Source organism: Mustelus asterias, chromosome 29, assembly GCF_964213995.1.
Source record: "Mustelus asterias chromosome 29, sMusAst1.hap1.1, whole genome shotgun sequence".
NCBI classification, from domain to species: domain Eukaryota; kingdom Metazoa; phylum Chordata; class Chondrichthyes; order Carcharhiniformes; family Triakidae; genus Mustelus; species Mustelus asterias.
In genome coordinates, this window is record NC_135829.1 from 4,595,325 (window position 1) to 4,616,141 (window position 20,817).

Here is a 20,817-nt window from a genome sequence, read left to right on the forward strand (position 1 = left end):
AACCTGGGTCCCTGGCTCTGTGAGGCAGCAGTGCTAACACTGTGCCCCCGTGCTGCCCCCTAACAAAGCAAGGTAAATGTTGGAAATGCTCAGCAGGTCTGGCAGCATCTGTGCAGAGAGAAACAGAATCAACGTTTCAAGTCCATACGACTCTTATTCTGAGCTGAACTGCTAAACCAATGGAGTGTTAAAGTTAAGTCTATTTGTCGCAAGTAGGCTTACATTAACACTGCAATGAAGTTACTGTGAAAATCCCCTAATTGTCACACTCTGGCACCTGTTCGGGTACACTGAGGGAGATTTTAGCATGGCCAATGCACCCTAACCAGCGCGTCTTTCAGACTGTGGAAGGAAACCGGAGCACCCGGAGGAAACCAACGCAGACATGGGGAGAACGTGCAAACTCCACACAGACAGTGACTCAAGCCAGGAATCGAACCCGGGTCATAAGAACATAAGAAATAGGAGCAGGAGTAGGCCATCTAGCCCCTCGAGCCTGCCCCGCCATTCAACAATAAGATCATGGCTGATCTGAAGTGGATCAGTTCCACTTACCCGCCTGATCCCTATAACCCCTAATTCCCTTACCGATCAGGAATCCATCTATCCGTGATTTAAACATATTCAACGAGGTAGCCTCCACCACTTCAGTGGGCAGAGAATTCCAGAGATTCACCACCCTCTGAGAGAAGAAGTTCCTCCTCAACTCTGTTCTAAACTGACCCCCCTTTATTTTGAGGCTGTGCCCCTCTAGTTCTAGTTTCCTTTCTAAGTGGAAGGAATCTCTCCACCTCTACCCTATCCAGCCCCTTCATTATCTTATAGGTCTCTATAAGATCCCCCCTCAGCCTTCTAAATTCCAACGAGTACAAACCCAATCTGCTCAGTCTCTCCTCATAATCAACACCCCTCATCTCTGGTATCAACCTGGTGAACCTTCTCTGCACTCCCTCCAAGGCCAATATATCCTTTCGCTGTGAGGCGGCAGTGCTAACCACTGTGCTGCCCATAAAGAAGAGACTGGCTTATTGAAGTCTATATGCCTCCAGTTATATTTCATTTGACTGTATGGTCCCCGGAAGGCTAGGGGGGTTTTAGTTAAGTCGGGCAGCATGGTCAGTGCAGGCTTGGAAGGCCGAAGAGCCTGTTCCTGTGCTGTAATTTTCTTTGTTCTTTGTTCTTATTGTATTCAGTTATGGTCACCAAACTCTTCAGACACTGAGCTACCAGAGCCTGGGATGATGTCTAGGTAGAGTAATGGAGAAAAAAAACCTCCGCTGGGAGGATTGAGAGTATCTGTGGAAAGGTGGGCTGTATGTACCTTTGTACTAAGAGCAGATGAACAGGGATGTGACCGGACTGCGTGGTGACAGGTTTCATTCTACTGGGCTGAACCAAACCCATTCATGGTTTTTGTTTTTTATGACCACGTTTTCAAATTGATTTTTTACTGACTAAACCAAAAGAGGAATGCCTGACTTTAAATTTTGATAATCCAACTCGTGGTAGGCTTAACCTCTTGGATTCTAAGTTTAGACTGAGAAAATCTAATGTGGGAACACTTGATGCGACTGCACAGCGCTATTTGGACAATCTCATTTGTCCTCAGCAAAGGTATCTGCTGGTTTATAGGAATTTCTCCAACACAGCTGCTGCTATGAAATAAAAAAGAAACTTGTTTTTCTACAGCCACTGTCAAGATCCCATAGAATCCGTACAGTGCAGAAGGAGGCCATTTGGCCCATTGAGTCTGCACCGACCACAATCCCACCCAGGCCCTATCCCCATAATCCCACATATTACCCTGCTAATCCCCCGACACTACGGTCAATTTAGCACGGCCAATCAACCTAACCCGCACATCTTTGGACTCCTCTCAGAACATCCCAAATCATTTTACAGCCAGTGAAGTACTTTAGAGGCGCAATCAGTGTTGTCATCTAGGAAATGTGGCAGTCCAGCAAGCTTCTGCAAAGAACAATGTGATAATGACCAGAGGGTTCGTTTTAAAAGTGATTTTGCTTGAGGAAAATATATTGGCCAGCTCACCGGTTAATCTCCCCTGCTTTTCTTCGAAAGCTGGGGCCACAGTTTAATGTCGGAAAGACCGCCTCCAACAGTGCAGAGCCCCTACAGTCCTGTACTGTGTCTTCTGCTGAAGTCTTTGAAGTGTCTTGAACCCACAACCTTCCGTCTCCGAGGCGAGAGTGCTAACCACTGCTGACACTTAAGCCACTATTGTTGTAATTACATCATTGCTGCCCAAACTTTATCTTCTCTTTAACTGTCTGATTAAAATGGCTCAAAAAGAAATAAAACTAGAAGCCAAAGGTTTTGGAGTTTTGTGTATGTGTGCATACAAAATGGAAGTATCCTTCAACTGTACCTTGCTGTCCAGCTGGGATTAAAGCTCCATCACAGAAATGTGGTATAGCTCCCTCCAGTGGATTCACAGGCTTCACATTAAATAGTTGGATTTTTTAAATGGTCATTGGATAAACATATAGATGATATTGGAATAGTGTAGGTTAGATGGGCTTTAGATTGGTTTCACTGGTCGGCGCAACATCGAGGGCCGAAGGGCCTGTACTGCGCTGTAATGTTCTATGTTCTAGTTAGGCTGCGCTTGGAATATAGTGTTCAATTCTGGTCAACACACTACCAGAAAGATGTGGAGGCTTTGGAGAGGGTTCAGAAAAGGTTTACCAGGATGTTGCCTAGTATGGAGGTCATTAGCTATGAGGAGAGGTTGGAGAAACTTGGTTTGTTCTCACTGGAACGACGGAGGTTGTGGAGCGACCTGATAGAAGTCTACAAGATTATGAGGGGCACGGACAGAGTGGATAGTCAGAAGCTTTCTCCCAGGGTGGAGGAGTCAATTACTAGGGGGCATAGGTTTACGGTGCGAGGGGCAATGTTTAAAGGAGATGTACAAGGCTAGGTTTTTACACAGAGGGTGGTGGGTGCCTGGAACTCGCTGGCCGGGGAGGTAATGGAAGCAGATACGACAGTGAGTTTTACGGGACGTCTGGACAAATACATGAATGGGATGGGAATAGAGGGATATGGTCCCCGGAAGGGTAGTGGGTTTTAGTTAAGTCGGGCAGCATGGTCGGTGCAGTCTTGGAGGGCCGAAGGGCCTGTTCCTGTGCTGTAAGTTTCTTTGTTCTTTGTTCTGTACAACCCATCGCTCATACCAGTTGAGTGGCTTATAACCAAGCATGGAGAAATAGCTTATCTCCAAAGGAAAAAGTGACAGAATCTTAGAATCCTTCCAGTACAGAAGTAGGCCATTCGACCCATCAGGTCAGTACTGACCACATCCCACCCAGGTTCTATTCCCGTAACTCCATACATTTACCCCACTAACCCCCCTCTCTGCAAAGTCCCGATAATTTCTTTTAACATCTTGATGAGTTTGTCTGGAGGGCACAACTAAATCAAAACACAAGCACGGTGGCACAGTGGTTAGCCCTGCTGCCTCACAGCGCCAGGGACCCGGGTTCAATTGTGGCCTCGGGTGGAGTTTGCACATTCTCCCCATGAATGCGTGGGTTTCCTCCGGGTGCCCGTTTCCTCCCACACTCCAAAGATGTGTAGGTTAGGTAGATTGGCTGTGCTAAATTGTCCCTTAGTGTATGTTAGGGGGATTAGCGGGATAGATACGCAGGGTGACAGAGACAGGGCCGAGGTAAGATGCTCTATCAGCAAGTCGGTGCAGACTCGATGGGCAGAATGGCCTCCTGCATTGTCCGAATTCTATGAAAATGCTGGAAAATCTCAGCAGGTCTGACAGCCTTTATGGAGAGAGAACAGAGCTAACGTTTTGAGGTCTGGATGACTCTTCATCAGAGCTGTCGGACCTGCTGCGATTTTCCAGCATTTTCTGTTTTTGTTTCAGATTCCAGCATCCGCAATAATTTGCTTTTATTTTGGCTCAACTAAATGATGCCCTAAACTAGGATATCAAAAATAAAGTCCCAATGCCCTTACAGAATCGTGCAGCAAGTAAACCAGAAATGAAACTTTTAGCTACATCAGAGCACAATGTCAATACTTATGAAGGACGGGTCTTGGGATGGCATTTGGGAAGCCATTTTATAGACATGGAGTGATCAACAGCAAGAGTTGGTGAGACAGGACATGAGAAGCAATACAATGGTCGCGATGGTGTTCTGAAGTCAAATGAGTTGAAGCTTTTTCATCCAAATCTAATTTGTGAGTTAAAGAGCTGTGCAATTGTGTAACTCTTGGTGAGTAATGTTTATTAATATACAGCATTGCTAATAGACAAGCATTTTTTTGGGAACAGTTAAATACACAACATGCCTGTGGCCAAAGTTAATCTTATAACACCACAGTTTATATTCTTTCACCCCAGGTAGTTCCACTGAGACTTTCAGCCTTTCCAGTACTGATTTGTTTAGCGTATCTGTGTGTAGGTTTTTAACCATCTCAAGAAAGTTTTTGATAACTTGCATCAAATTACTTGAGCATAGCGAGGAAATCTGAAGTCACCTGTAAATTGAGTAACTTCCACAGGATTAAGTTCTCTAAACTTACCAAAATATTTACGGGGCTTCAACTTGATGTCTGACTATCTTTGTTTTCAAACATTTCTTCTTCTTGCAGGTTTTTTGACCTGTTTGAGAAGTACGAAGGATACAAGACTGGCAAACTAAAGCTAAAGAAGCCAAAGCAACTTCAGGTACCAGATCATTCTTTGATTTGATTTATTATTGTCACATGTATTGGCATACAGTGAAAAGTATTGTTTCTTGCGCACCATACAGACAGACGGAGCATACCGTTTTTTAGAGAAGGAAAGGAGAGGGTGCAGAATGTACTGTTACAGTCATAGCTAGGGTGCAAAGAAAGATCAACTTAATGCAAAAGTCTAACAGCAGCAGGGAAGAAGCTGTAGTGTGATGAATTTCAAATGGTTTTTTGTGGAGGGGTGGGGACCCAGTGCAAGAACTGACAGCTCCAAGGAACTCCCATGATCTAACTTCTAAACAATAGTTTCAGGTTTGAGGGGTGCAGGGTGTAGAACACAGGATTCTGCAAACGATGTGTTCACACAGGGTATCCCCAACCCAGATACAGAGAATGCTGGTGAGCCTTTTTGGATGTGGAGATGCCGTATATTGAAAATTTTATATGCCCTGTTTGTGAACAGAATTCCCACTCACCTGAGGAAGGGGCTTAAGGCTCCGAAAGCTAGTGGCTTTTGCTACCAAATAAACCTGTTGGACTTTAACCTGGTGTTGTTAAACGTCTTACTGAGCCTTTTTGGATCCAGACTCCCTCATTGGAGAATCTTTTGAAGCAGAGTCTGGAATAGCAACAGAGCTTTGAGTTTATCCTCCCATTGACAGATAATGCAGGAAGTAGATTCGTGATCGTGTTATTTACATTCCAGCTCCATTTCCTAGGTCTCCCTCCACTGCGCATCACAAAGGGCTGTCCTTGCTTGGCAAGGCCCTGGGGTTCTTTACTTCCTTTTAAACATGATGTGGAGATTCCGGTGTTGGACTGGGGTGGGCACAGTGAGAAGTCTCACAACACCAGGTTAAAGTCCAACAGGTTTATTTTGTATCACGAGCTCTGAGTGCCGCTCCTTCATCAGGTGAGTGATGAAGGAGCGGCGCTCCAAAAGCTCGTGATTCCAAATAAACCTGTTAGATTTTAACCTGGCGTTGTGAGACTTCTTACTGTCCTTTTAAACAATCAGTATTGAAAAAAATAGAACATTGTTTTTCTGATCACATTTTGTTAGGTTTTGGTTTGTGAACAGTTTCCCTGGTGAAGTGTCCTTTAATCCCATTGTGTAGAGTCAGAGGCATTACAGCACAGAAGGAGGCCATTCAGTCCATCGTATCCATGCTTACTCTCTATAGAGCAATCCAGTGTCCTATTCCCTGACTCTGTTCCCTTAGCCCTGCACATTCAATTGCCCATCAGATTTTCTTTTGAAATTATTAATTGCCTCCACTTCTACAACCCTCATTGGTAGTGAGTTTGAAGTCATTGCCACTCACTGCAAAAGAAATATTCTCCCTCACATATCTGCCCTGCGTCTCTTCCCATAGTAAGAAGTCTAACAACACCAGGTTAAAGTCCAACAGGTTATTTGGTAGCAAAAGCCACAAGCTTTTGGAACATGCTGTCCCTTCGTCAGAGAACTCCCACCCACCTGACGAAGGGACAGCCTGTTCCGAAAGCTAGTGGCTTTTGCTACCAAATAAACCTGTTGGACTTCTTACTGTGTTTACCCCAGTCCAACGCCGGCAACTCCACATCATCTCTTCCCATAACCATAAATCTATGCCTTCTAGTCCTGTACCATCGGTTTATGGGAATAGATTTTCTTTATCTAGCTTACTGAGACCTGTCAATCTTATATACACGTAGCAAATATTTAATTTTCTTTGCCCATTGGGTGGGCCTCCTCTCCCTGTTACATGTAGTAAGGGATTTGCAACGCGATCTAAAAACGTATGCTGCATGGTGTGGTAGTAGTGATTTATCTTTGTCACCAAGAGCAATACTGTGTCCAGAAGAGAGCAAAGACACGCGTTGCAACAGCAGCATCAGGAGAAGCTGTGTTGGAACTAGTACTGTGTGCTCCCCGAGGGGCTGGGGGTTACCGCTGTCTTGTGTCCTTGAATCTGGTTGTAGTTGTCTGCTCTCGATTCTTAGGAAGTTCTAGACATCGCCCGTGAGCTTCTCGCTGACCTTGGGCAGCATAACGACTGTGAGATAGAGGAGAAGAAATCCAAACTGGAGCAGCTGAAGACTGTGCTGGAAATGTAAGTCCTCCAAGGGAGAAAGTAATTGCAATGCAGATATTACTATGCTAACATGGTTACAGTTGGTCTATTTTTCTAACTACTCCTGGCTCTCGATGTTACGCTTAGCTCGTGAGGTAGGATCCCTTCATTCCTCCAAATAGACCATGGGCAATTGGTACGATTTTAAAGTAAAGTTTACTTATTAGTCACAAGCAAGACTTGCATTAACACTGCAATGAAGTCACTGTGAAATTCCCCTAGTCGCCACACTCCAGCGCCTGTTCAGGTCAATGCACCCTAACCAGCACATCTTTCGGACTGTGGGAGAAAACCAGAGCACCCGGAGGAAACCCACGCAGACACGGGGAGAACATGCAGACTCCACACAGACAGTGACGCAAGCCGGGAATCGAACCCGGGGGTCCCTGGAGCTGTGAACCAGCAGCGCTAATGAGCATAATTTAAAATTAACATAACAGAAACAAGAGAGAGAGGGAGAGAAAGAGTTGTGGACTGACTTCGCAGCTAGACCCAGAAACCTTACAGCATTCGACTGAACAACAACTGAAAAAACAGACAGCTGCTACTAACAGTGTAAGAGTTTGGTTATCTTTTGTTATTAAAAATACCGGGTACAAGCAGTCTCCAGCTTCCAAAAAAACAATTCACAGCTGTGTGACCATGAAAGCTTCTGTTTATGCAAAACTTTGCTTGCCTTGTACTTTCAAATGTAGTCAATTTCTAAGCTCAAAACCCAGAATTCCAAGCTGAGTTTCAAAAATATGGCTTTAAAGCACAGCATAATTAGTTACATGAGGCAGAAATACCCGAAAATCAATCCTTTTAACTGAGGCAAACCATACAGACGATCCCACAGATAGGTTTGGGCTGAAACAGGATTTCTGATGTTTACTGGGATTCTAAGAGAACTTAAGCCAACTTGAACTGCCAGTCAAACACTCCTATTGCTACTGCTCAAGATAGTCTCTCAATCTTCACCCTTTGAACTCTCCTCTACCTTGCTCTTTTAGAGGCTAAAATAATAATCAGCATTTTCTGTTTTTCAATTTGAATTTCGTCATTCATGAACTTTTTTCTTCAATTCTGCATCGAAACTAGAAGCAGGAAGGAGGAGGCCATTCGGCCCTTTGAGCCTGCTCCGCCATTCATTATGATCATGGCTGATCATCAAATTCAATATCCTGATTCCCCCCCTTCCCCCCTTCATGTCAGCGTTTGTTTCTTTTTAAACAGGTATGGTCATTTTTCTGGGATCAACAGGAAGGTTCAGATGACATACTTGCCTCACGGACAACCCAAGACCTCCAGTGAAGAAGAAGGTATGGGATTTACAGTTAGATGCACCCAGCCGAGAGGACGGACTTTGCTTATCATTTTACCTGGAAAACGGGACCTCCAGCAATGCAGCACACTTTCAGAACTGTGCTGGGGATTTTTGTGTGTTCATGTCACTGGATGAAACGTGAATCCATGAGGTTTTAACTCGGGGAGAATCATAGAATCCCGACAGTGCAGAAGGAGGCCAAACGGCCCATCGAGTCTGCACCGACCACAATCCCACCCAGGCCCTATCCTCATAACCCCACGCATTTACCCTAGCTAGTCCCCCTGACATTAAGGAGCAATTTATACAGCCAACCCACCTAACCAGCACATCTTTCGGACTGTGGGAGGAAACCGGAGCACCCGGAGGAAACCCATGAAGACACGGGGAGAACGTGCAGACTCCACACACAGAGTGACCCAAGCCGGGAATTGAACCCGGATCCCTGGCGCTGTGAGGCAGCAGTGCTAACCACTGTGTCGCCCCGGGAGGCGGGAAAGGTGATAACGGACATACAGTTTTTCATTCCAGGGGCCGCCTACAAGTGCGAGTCCAGATAATGGGTATCCGCAAACTATTTAACTCGCAGCAAGGTAGCATAGCCAAGTTAACTCTATCCTTGATCAAGTTCCACTTCCGTGCATTTTCCAGCAGTGTACGTGACCAGATTGTGATCTGATGCAAGAACACTGAATGATTTCCCGCCATCTCCCAGCACACACACGCTGAGACCCATTGCTCCTCTACTGTCCCCCCCAACAGTTAACGCTGCAGATCAAACCCAAGATCTCCTGGTTTACATAGCTCACATTTGTCTACCCTTTACCAAGTTAGTGGGGTGGGGGAATGAGTGTATCTGCCCACTGATTTGTAATGTGTTCAAAATTAAATACTGTTGAAAGGGTTAATGGTTGTGACTTGGTTGCTTTGCAGATTCGAGGAGAAATGACCCGTCACTTCTTCTGGTGTTGAAGTGGGGAGGGGAACTGACTCCAGCAGGCAGGGTACAAGCAGAGGAACTTGGACGAGCATTCAGATGCATGTACCCTGGAGGCCAAGGTAGGTTCACTTTAGTACATTTGCAAAGTACAGTTTCTAAAATGCATTGTGCGGTTTGAGAGGTTTTCTCGTGTTGAAGCATTGACTCCTTTTGGTCTTGCTCTGATTCTGGTGAAAGCCAGCTGCTTTTAGGCTCGGGCATCTAGCTGCCAAAAAGTCAGAACTTGAAATGTGTATGTGGCCTGTAATTCTGACAGATTGACAGTTCTGTGAATAGTAATAATACTGACTTCTTCTGGATCACTGACTGCTTGCTCTGGAAACATTTGGATTGGGGATCTGCCACAGTATTAGAATATTTCCAGAATGTTCCACGCATCAAGTTTGAAAACTCTCACCAAGTTTTACAGATGCACCATAGAAAGCATTCTTTCTGGTTGTATCACAGCTTGGTATGGCTCCTGCTCTGCCCAAGACCGCAAGAAACTACAAGAGGTTGTGAATGTAGCCCAATCCATCACGCAAACCAGCCTCCCATCCATTAACTCTGTCTACACTTCCCGCTCCCTCAGCAAAGCAGCCAGCATAATTAAGGACCCCATGCACCCTGGACATTCTCTCTTCCACCTTCTTCTGTCGGGGAAAACGATACAAAGGTCTGAGGTCACGTACCAACCGACTCCAGAACAGCTTCTTCCCTGCTGCTGTCAGACTTTAAAATGGACTTACCTTGCATTAAGTTGATCTTTCTCTACACCTTAGCTATGACTATAACACTACATTCTGCATCCTCTCCTTTCCTTCTCTATGAACGGTATGCTTTGTCTGTATAGCGCGCAAGAAACAATACTTTTCACTGTATGTTAATACATAGAATCATAGAAACCTTACCGTGCAGAAAGAGGCCATTAGGCCCATCGAGTCTGTACCGACCACAATCCCACACAGGCCCTAACCCCATATCCCTACATATTTTACCCGCTAATCCCTCTAACCTACGCATCTCGGGACACTAAGGGGCAATTTTAGCGTGGCCAATCAACCTAACCCGCATATCTTTGGACTGTGGGAGGAAACCAGAGCACCCGGAGGAAACCCACGCAGACACGAGGAGAATGTGCAAACTCCACACAGACAGTGACCCGAGCCGGGAATCAAACCCAGGTCCCTGGAGCTGTGAAGCAGCAGTGCTAACCACTGTGCTGCCATGCATGTGACAATAATAAATCAAAAGCAGTGACTGAAACGTTCCACTGGTGCGGAGACGCTCCCTGTATAGCTTGGACCCAGTAAGAAGTTTAACAACACCAGGTTAAAGTCCAACAGGTTTATTTGGTAGCAAAAGCCACACAAGCTTTCGGAGCCTTAAGCCCGTTCTTCAGGTGAGTGGGAATTCTGTTCACCAAATTCACCAAATTACCAAATAAACCTGTTGGACTTTAACCTGGTGTTGTCAAACTTCTTACTGTGTTTACCCCAGTCCAACGCCGGCATCTCCACGTCATAGCTTGGACCCTGCAGGAGAGTGACCATTTTATTCTCACAGAATACAGTAGTACAAAGCCCCGTTAGTTACTGACACAGCTGGAAATGCAGCAGTATCTGTAACATCATTCTTCTCCAGAGTTCTCTGTATAGTTGGGTGCTCTGATGGATTCTGTGGGATGCTGGAGTTGATGCTGTGCCGTGGTTATCTGGATATTGTAGCTTGTGTGGTTGGATGGAATAAGTAACTTGCGTTGCAGCTCAGAAACAATTCTAATAAGATAGACTTTTAAAATTAAGCTGCAGGGTCCAGCACTGTTTCTGTGGTGTAATTACACCCACTTGTTGAGATATGAGCTAATTTGTCTTGGCTGCATTGTGGTTTATCAACACTGGAATCTCTCCTCTTGCCGCACAGGTGTCCAACCTGTCGCCTTAGAGCCACATGCTGCAATCATGCTACAAGCATTCTAGTCCTTAATTCCAATTGCCTCAGTATTTTTTCTGATTTTATCTGATTTGAATTATGTGCCTGGAGGTTTGTAATGGGCTGTCCTTGGAGTTGTTTGCCTCACTCATGGATAAGCCTTCAGCCAGATCACCAAGACCTTTCAGTATCAGCAACCTAAAGTTCTGGGGCCCACAAAATTAAAAGCTTGGACACTCCTGCCTCTCTCTTTCTAAATACATAGACAGTAAAATGGCTAATGTACATTTTATTGTTATCTGTATACCTAATATTATAGTAACAGCATAAACCATGGTTATTTTTGCATGTTCACCATAATTAAACCAATGCCAAAATCATGCTTCACCTAGCACGGTCGCACAGTGGTTAGTGCTGCTGCCTCACAGCGCCAGGGATCCGGGTTCGATTCCTGGCTTGGGTCACTGTCTGTGAGGAGCCAGCACATTCTCCCCTTGCCTGCGTGGGTTTCCTCTGGGTTCTCCGGTTTCCTCCCACAGCCCGAAAGACGTGCTGATTAGGGTGCATTGGCCGTGCTAAATTCTCCCTCAGTGTACCCGAACAGGGGCCGGAGTGTGGCGAATAGGGGATTTTCACAGTAACTTCATTGCAGTGTTAATGTAAGCCTACTTGTGACTAATAAATAAACTTTGAACGTTACCTTCCGATCATATTGCTGTTTTCCCTCAACTCATGGTTCTGGTTGACGTCAGATTGTTGAGTTGTGTTACTTTCTGAAACATCCTGAGGTGGTCCATCAACATGTGTAGAGAGAAAAGCATAAGAGGACCTGCTGTGCATTTCCAGCTGCTTTTTCCCAAAGAAGTTTAATTTCTCTTCCAAATAATTATTTTGCTCCAGGTCCCTGAGTTTTCTGTTGCATAAAAATTATTATATTATAACTGTCACAGGATTGTATTTGTTTTATGTGGCCCTCACAGTTTGTTTTCCATAAAGTTAAAGTTTTATTCCCCCACTTCAAAGGCATGAATTGCAGTTGGCAGTTAAAATAACAAAGCTACACAAACCTATGTGGGGAATTGTGACAAAATGATGTTCTTTGAGTAACCGGTGAGTGTCGTCCTCAGCCAGAGACTGATCATTCACACACATCTGGTGAAGAAGCCAGTGTGATTGTGAGAATTGGGCTCATCTGAGCCTCAAGACCATGTGCAGCATTCAAAACACATCACCTCCTAACCAACGAAATGGGGTGGAACAGTGGTTAGCACTGCTGCCTCGCAACGCCAGGGAACTAGGTTCAATTCCAGCCTCGGGTCACTGCCTGTGCGGAGTTTGCACGTTCTCCCTGTGTCTGCGTGGGTTTCCTCCGGGTGCTCCGGTTTCCTCCCACAGTGCAAAGATGTGCAGGTTAGGTTGATTGGCCATGCTAAACTGCCCCTACTGTCAGGGGGATTAGCAGGGTAAATATGTGGGGTTAAGGGAATAGGGTGGGATTGTGGTCGGTACAGACTCAATGGACTGAACGGCCTCCTTCTGCACTGTAGGGATTCAGTGATTCTATAACCCAGGAGAAAACCAATTGAAGGAATATGGAGTAGATTTCTGACCCTGTGCATTACTTAGTTGAGAGGGAGGTAGCTTCTGATTGTAAAAAGTCCTTTTAATTCCGTTGTCTTGTTGCCACAGATTGTATCTGTGATGTTTGATTGAGTTAGGACTGTCCCTGCATGATTGTGTTGTTAGACAGGTTTGTGGAATTAATAATGTCTCATGAGAGCAGGTTTACCAGACATGGACTTAGCCCCGTTTTAAGATGTAGGTGATTTTTAATGTTTGACCGGTTTTCTCCACAGTTGCTAGCTGGCTTGGAGTCGATATGACTGAAGGGAATGACTTTTATCCTCCCAGGCAGAAGTCTGTGATCTTACTGTGCCTACTTCTACACTTTCAGTCCTTGACATGTTTACAAAGTGAGAAACATGACCAGTTTCCTGAAAGGCTACGTTTAATTTTAAATCACAGTTACTTAGAGACAAACCGGACTCCTGTTTCAAGTGTTACTGAGTCAAGAACTCTTCCAGGCTACCCTGTAATTTGTAACAGGGTACAAAGATGAGTGGGAAAGCAAATTGCATGGAGTACACAGAGTCTGCAGAGAGATTTGGATAGGCTAAGTGAGTGGGCAAGGATCTGGCAGATGGAGTATAACGTTGGTAAATGTGAGGTTATCCACTTTGGAAGGAATAATAGTAAAATGGACTATTATTTAAACGGTGAAAAATTACAACATGCTACTGTGCAGAGGGACCTGGGGGTCCTTGTGCATGAATCACAAAAACTCAGTTTGCAGGTGCAGCAGGTGATCAAGGCGGCAAATGGAATGTTGGCCTTTATCGTGAGAGGGATGGAGTATAAAAGCAGGGAGGTCTTGCTGCAACTGTACAGGGTACTGGTGAGGCCGCACCTAGAGTACTGTGTACAATTTTGGTCCCCTTATTTAAGAAAGGATATATTGGCTTTGGAGGGGGTACAGAGAAGGTTCACCAGGATGACTCCGGAGATGAGGGGGTTAGCTTATGAGGAGAGATTGTGTAGACTGGGCTTGTACTCATTGGAGTTTAGAAGGTTGAGGGGAGATCTTATAGAGACATGTAAGATACTGAAGGGGCTAGACAGGGTAGAAGCAGCGAGGCTATTTCCATTTATAATGGAAACAAGAACTAGGGGGCATAGCCTCAAAATACGGGGGAGTCCATTTAGAACAGAGTTGAGGAGGAACTTCTTCTCCCAGTGGGTAGTGAATCTTTGGAATTCTCTGCCCAATGAAGCAGTTGAGGCTACCTCGTTAAATGTGTTTAAGTCACAGATAGATAGATTTTTAACCATTAAGGGAATTAAGTGTTATGGGGAGCGGGCGGGTAAGTGGAACTGAACCCACTATCAGATCAGCCATGATCTTATTGAATGGCGGAGCTGGCTTGAGGGGCGAGATGGCCTACTCCTGCTCCTATTTCTTATGTGACACCAGAATTGTTCACGATGGAATACTCAGATAAGTTTGGCAGCAAGATGCATGGTAGTTTGCCTCGATGCCCCTAGCCAAGGGATGAAATAAATCTACTCGTGTTCTTACCCCTGGATGCTTTTCAGAAAGCTCTGCTGAAGTGTTGCGCTGGATGTTGCAGTTGGGGGGTCAGCTATGCTGCCTCTCCAGTTTAATAGCTTTCATAAAGAATGGCTTCTGGGTGAGACTGGGGACATCATGGATATGCATCCCAGTGGGGAAGTAGCTACCTGCAGGAGAGAGGTGGGAGTAATTGGGGTGGTGATTCAGTCTAGCTTTCAGTTTGTTCTTGTGATAGAGATCATCAATCAGACACACAATGTATGATTTGATTTATTATTGTCACATGTATTAGTATACAGTGAAAAGTATTGTTTCTTGAGTGCTGTACAGACAGAAGGAAAGGAGAGAGTGCAGAATGTAGTGTTGCAGTCATAGCTAGGGTGTAGAGAAAGATCAACTTAATGCGAGGTGAGTCCGTTCAAAAGTCTGACGGCAGCAGGGAAGAAGCTGTTCTTGAGTCGGTTGGTACGTGACCTCAAACCCTTGTATCTTTTTCCCAACGGAAAAAGGTGGAAGAGAGAATGTCCGGGGTGCGGCCGATTCGGCTACATTCATGACCTTTTGTAGTTTCTTGCGGTCTTGGGCAGAGCAGGAGCCCATACCAAGCTGTGATACAACCAGAAAGAATACTTTCTATGGCACATCTGTAAAAGTTGATGAGAGTCGTAGCTGACATGCCAAATTTCCTTAGTCTTCTGAGAAAGTAGAGACATTGGTGGGGCTTTCTTAACTATCGTGTCAGCATGGGAGGGACCAGGACAGGTTGTTGGTGATCTGGACACCTCAAAACTTGAAGCTTTCAACCATTTCTACTTCGTCTCCGTTGATGTCGACAGGGACATGTTCTCCATGAGTTCAGTAGTTGCAGGTTACAACAGAAATGGTTGCATTTTGATTTGGTTTTGTATTTCAGGTGCATGGTGCATAATTAGTCTGGGGTATTTACTGAATAATGAAATAGCAATTTGGAATATAGCCCGAGTATAAATGGAATTTACTTTGTTTTGTTCCTGCTCTGCTTGCTTGACTACAAGCAGCAAGTATCCAGCAGTGGTTTACCCTCCTATCCCTAAACAGCCAACTCGGACATAGAAATCATAGAAGAAATCATAGAAACCCTATAGTGCAGAAAGAGGCTATTCGGCCCATCGCGTCTGCACCGACCACAATCCCACCCAGGCCCCACCCCCATATCCCCACATATTTCACCCTCCAATCTACGCATCCCAGGACACCAAGGGGCAATTTTAGCATGGCCAATCAACCTAACCCGCACATCTTTGGACAGTGGGAGGAAACCGGAGCACCCGGAGGAAACCCGCGCAGACACGAGGAGAATGTGCAAACTCCACACAGACAGCGACCCAAGCCGGGAATCGAACCCAGGTCCCTGGAGCTGTGAAGCAGCAGTGCTAACCACAGTGCCACCATGCCGCCCCATGTACGATATTTCACGCTCAACTTGGCCTTTTGGCAGTGGGCTGGCACAAGCGAAGCACAAATTTTAAAAAGAAGGTGGTTGAGACACAGTGACACTCATACAAGCACACACTGGGGCGGCACGGCGGCGCAGTGGTTAGCACTGCTGCCTCACAGTGCCAGGGACCTGGGTTCAATTCCCAGCTTGGGTCACTGTCTGTGTGGAGTCTGCACGTTCTCCCCATGTCTGCGTGGGTTTCCTCCGGGAGCTCCGGTTTCCTCCCACAATCTGAAAGACATGCTGGTTAGGTGCATTGACCCGAACAGGCGCTGGAGTGTGGCAACTAGGGGATTTTCATTGCGGTGTTAATGTAAGCCGAATTGTGACTAATAAATAAACTTTTTTTTTGGGCTAGTGATTTTTTGGGATCACTGGGTCAATCCGCAGTGAGACCAGCACCACGTCCCCATTCACTTCCCCAACCCTCGTGCCGTGGGGACCGGCCCAATGCACGCTGGGGCCTTGTGTTGAGGCCAGGCCATGTGAACCAAAGGAACACGACCAACAGGAGAAAGAAACAGCTTCACAGTGAACCAAAAAAATAAAGACAGCAACTTGCACAATGGTCCATTGCCCTACATGAATACATCAACAGAAACTGCAAACATGTCAGAGACTCAGCGCAAAACAATACTTTCCACTGTATCTGGGTACATGTGACAATAATAAATCAAATCATCTCCCTTTTTCTCATCTACATGCTGCCAGCAGGTGGGATGATTCAGTGGTCTGGGGTTAGCTTCCCTCTGTATGATGATGCTCAACTTCTGGTTCCATGGCTTTTGCTGGCTCTTCGGCTGCTCCTCTGTCATCAAGTTGTGTATGAGCGAGAGCTTCCTCCGATTGAAGATGGCATGACTGAAGCTATCCTGTGTTACCTCTGCTAAACCTCCATGCAGCAGTCACCCTTCCTCCCTCGCTACTCATTCAGGTCCAACTCAACAGTGCACAGCCTTGGTATCCTGCCTGATCATGTTAATATGTTAAACGTATTGTGTGTATTCAAGTCATTGTTGATTTCGAAACTCTTTGGGTATGAGGGGTGAATAATGTTAATCCATTTGTCTTTCCCTCCTCCCTTTACTTGAATATAGATGATAGCAGCTCAGGTTTGGGCTGTGAATCTCCTATTGACTGTGGTAAGGGATTGATTGATTGAGTGTCTTCTTCCTCAGTGTGTGATGAATTAACACACTATTCATTCCACTTGCATGTTGAGCTCCAAGACTACATCTATGCACCATTCTAACAGTTAGCTAAAGCAGATCTGAAACAGACTAATTACAGAGTGATTCACACCAGGAGTGAACGAACATTCTGTTATTCTAACAATAACAGTTGAAATCGGCTGAATCTCCAAATTCTTAAATTTTGTTCACTTCGAGTTGGTAATGTATTCGAACCAAAGGTACCTCTTTCGTAACCAGCACATGATATTGCGGAGAAACCCATGGGAACGTTCATTATTAAATCCACTCAGTACCTCCCCTCAACTTAATCTTAGATTTCCTTTACTGGTGTTAATTCTGTTCTACGGAAATTCTTCATCCAAAGAGTGGTAAGCATGTGAAACTCGCTAACACGGAGTGGTTGAAGTGAATAGTATAATGCATTTATGGGGAATCTAGACAAGGAGAAGGAAGTAAATGGTTAGATGAGGAGAGATTGGAAGAAGCTCGAGTACAGCATCAACACTGGTTGGGCTGAATGGCCCATTTCTGTGCCGTTTATCCTATGTAATGCTGTGTAATGTAATCATCCTTTCCTTCCAAAGATACAGAGTCCTCCTTTAACAAGTCTCGCCTGCATCCATTTTACTAGGTCCACTTTCTGCCCGTTCCTCTCTCCTTCTCTTCATGTACTTATGAAACAATTGCTGTTGGTTTTGATGTCCTTTTCAAGCTTTTTCCAAATCCTGTTTTGCATCTCTCATTACTTTCTCTGTATCCTTTTGCTGATTTTTATAGCTCCCCCAGGCCTTTGGATTTTCTTTCACCCTTTTTTTAATTTTAGCTTAATCCTGTCTCTTGGCTCATTTGTCAACTATGGTTGCTTAACTATGTAAGTAAAGTCTTCCCTTATAAGGGTATTACTGGTTTTGTATGTACTAAATATTTCCATTGTTTGTAGGTTTACTCATTAACTGTCCATTTACAGTGAAATGGCAAAACAACCAATGGTAACATGAGGAACGACCATTTATGCCGTGAGTGAGGATAGACTTGTGATGTTAGTGTACCTTTAAGAAATGTTTTTTTTAAATCATGTTCTCTGCAGCTGGTTTGGGTTCATTGCTGCCGGGCCATCTGCTAGAAGTCTTATTATTGCTCCTTTAGTGGCTTAAATGGGGTTGTTTATTTTTACTCTGGGCTCTTTTTATGACCCTGCAGTTTTAAAAGGAAGGTCACGTGTTTTGAACAGTTTTTTATCTGGTGTTGGAGGGTTGCCACTGCATTTTAATAGAATAGGGCATTGTGAATTACGTGGTACAACACTCCTGTCTCTATAAAACAGTACACCATCCAATTTACATTGAGGAGCCCCACCAGAGGTTCATCAATGAAGGATTCACTGGAAACGTTATCGATTTGTTTGTAGCCTGTTATAGTTCAGGTCAGATGTCCCTTCTAAAAACTAACCTGCATAAAAAAGCTCCTGTCACCTAACCTGCCAACCAGTTTTCCTCCTAACAATGCAGGGTCATAAAATTAATCTCAGAAAATACCTGAGGCCCCCATTTAAGCCACTTAAGGACATCTGGGAGACGGGCCGGCAGCAAGAACATCAGCTGAGGATGAGATGTTAAGGGGTTAACATCCCACTGTGAGCTACAGAGAACATGATTTTTCAAAAACTCTTAAAGGTACACGAACGTCACAAAGAATATAGTTAACATGTATAGTAAGAAAATTAGCAATAACTTTTATCAATCACAAACAAAACAAAAACAACCGCGATAAGGTACAACCCTTAAAAAATATATCTAAGATGTTCCAATCAAACAAACACTTCCCATTATCAAAAAAAACCCTTCCACAGGTTTAACACGGCAAAGACTAATGCTCACGTGACACTGGAACTGAGTCCTTTGGTTGTAGAATTAAGAATCCTGACTTCTCAGTCTTGTAACTTCTAGCAGCCGTCTGGATACACTCAGAACACCAGGGAGAGACTCTGGTCAAGCCACCAATAGCAGATTCTCTACTCTAGGTAGGCAAGAAGCCTTGCTTTCAGCGAACCAGCAAAATTTCTAAAATCAGGGAAAGAGAGAGAGAGAGAGAGAGAAAAACACTTCTTTTCAGTTTGATGTCCGTCCTAAATGAACACTGCCACCAGCCAAACCAAAAATGAAACCTTAAATTCACTAAGAAAAAAAACTGTTCAAAACACGTGACCTTCCTTCTAAAACTGCAGGGTCATAAAAAGAGCCCAGAGTAAAAATAAACAACCCCATTTAAACCACTAAAGGAGCAATAATAAGACTTCTAGCAGATGGCCCGGCAGCAATGAACCCAAACCAGCTGCAGAGAACATGATTTTTAAAAAAAACATTTCTTAAAGGTACACTAACATCACAAGTCTATCTTCACTCACGGCATAAATGGTCGTTCCTCATGTTACCATTGGTTGTTTTGCCATTTCACTGTAAAACAGGTCTCCCCTGAATGACAGAACAGACAGAGTGTGAGTGGACCCACTCCTGTTCCAATGTTCCAGCTGATGGGTGCGATGATTTTAAACACTGAGTGAAGTGGTTTCTTTTCCCCAGGGGATTATGCTGGCTTTCCTGGTTGTGGTTTACTTCGTCTACACAGCACTTACAGGCACGACCTGAAGATCTACGCGTCCGACGAAGGCAGAGTGCAGATGACTGCAGCAGCTTTTGCTAAGGTACGTGAGCGCAGGTTGTCTTTGTGGACACTTAATTTGCAATTGTTTTCAATGGAACATGAATAGATGGGACCACGCTCTTCTCGTGTGAACAATGGACTGGTGCAGTGAGGCTTGCTGTCTGTATTTCAGAGAAAGGAGTGTTTGATGCCAGCATTTGAGCAGATGAGAAGAGCAGTGTCACATTTTCGCACAGCGCCATCCTCCATACGTGACCTGTCCTCTATTTGTGTACTCTGCTGCAGGGGCTCCTAGCACTGGAGGGTGAGCTGACTCCAATTCTCGTTCAGATGGTGAAAAGTGCCAACATGAATGGTCTGCTGGACAGCAACAGCAACTCCCTCAGCAGCTGCCAGCATCGTGTCAAAGCAAGGCTTCACGAGATCATGCAGAAGGATCAGGTGTTCACAGAGGAGGATTACACCAAGGTATCCAATGCATCTGGAGCCAGTGTGGGTCAAGGATAGACTGGGGAGGGGGGGGGAGGGGGAGAAATGAGTGCACCCACCAGTATCTTCTCATTGTAAGAGCCCTGCAATAGGAAAGCCAAAACTGCTGGCACCTGAGGTGGTTACACACGTTCTTGCTGACACCATATGGCTGTGTTTCAGGGTGACAGCGGTTCTTTTCCGCATTTACTTATTTTCTAAAGCAAGGTTTCCCAACCTGCGGGTTGCGATCCCCAACGAGGTCGTGAGACAAGACTTTGGGGTCATGGGCTCAGATGCAGCAGTGGCTGTCGTGGAGCTCGGATTGATTTCTGTGCACAGCTCTGGTCACCCTATTATAGAAAGGATATTATTAAACTAGAAAGAGTGCAGAAAAGATTTACTAGGATGCTACCGGGACTTGATGGTTTGAGTTATAATGAGAGGTTGGATAGACTGGGACTTTTTTCCCTGGAGCGTAGGAGGCTGAGGGGTGATCTTACAGAGGTCTATAAAATAATGAGGGACATAGATCAGCTAGATAGTCAATATCTTTTCCCAAAGGTAGGGGAGTCTAAAACTAGAGGGCACAGGTTTAAGGTGAGAGGGGAGAGATACAAAAGTGTCCAGAGGGGCAATTATTTCACACAGAGGGTGGTGAGTGTCTGGAACGAGCTGCCAGAGGTAGTAGCAGAGGCGGGGACAATTTTGTCTTTTAAAAAGCATTTAGACCGTTACTTGGGTAAGATGGGTATAGAGGGATATGGGCCAAATGTGGGCAATTGGGACAAGCTTTGGGGTTTAAAAAAAAGCAACATGGACAAGTTGGGCTGAAGGG

At 45.0% G+C, this 20,817-nt stretch overlaps 1 protein-coding gene across 9 annotated transcripts in view; it reads left to right on the top strand.

Moving 5' to 3' along the window:
• Positions 1-20,817, top strand: part of ppip5k1a (diphosphoinositol pentakisphosphate kinase 1a) — a 156,795-nt gene that overhangs the window by 53,578 nt on the left and 82,400 nt on the right. For 5 of the 9 annotated variants that reach the window (XM_078199923.1, XM_078199929.1, XM_078199926.1 and 2 more), the window contains exons 12-18: positions 4,633-4,708; positions 6,703-6,812; positions 8,049-8,134; positions 9,073-9,198; positions 16,755-16,799; positions 19,430-19,551; positions 19,797-19,979. In XM_078199923.1, the coding sequence (XP_078056049.1) occupies positions 4,633-4,708; positions 6,703-6,812; positions 8,049-8,134; positions 9,073-9,198; positions 16,755-16,799; positions 19,430-19,551; positions 19,797-19,979 (748 nt within the window). The remainder of the gene's footprint in view (positions 1-4,632; positions 4,709-6,702; positions 6,813-8,048; positions 8,135-9,072; positions 9,199-16,754; positions 16,800-19,429; positions 19,552-19,796; positions 19,980-20,817) is intronic. The other 4 variants (XM_078199924.1, XM_078199930.1, XM_078199932.1 and 1 more) reach the window with 1 other exon arrangement.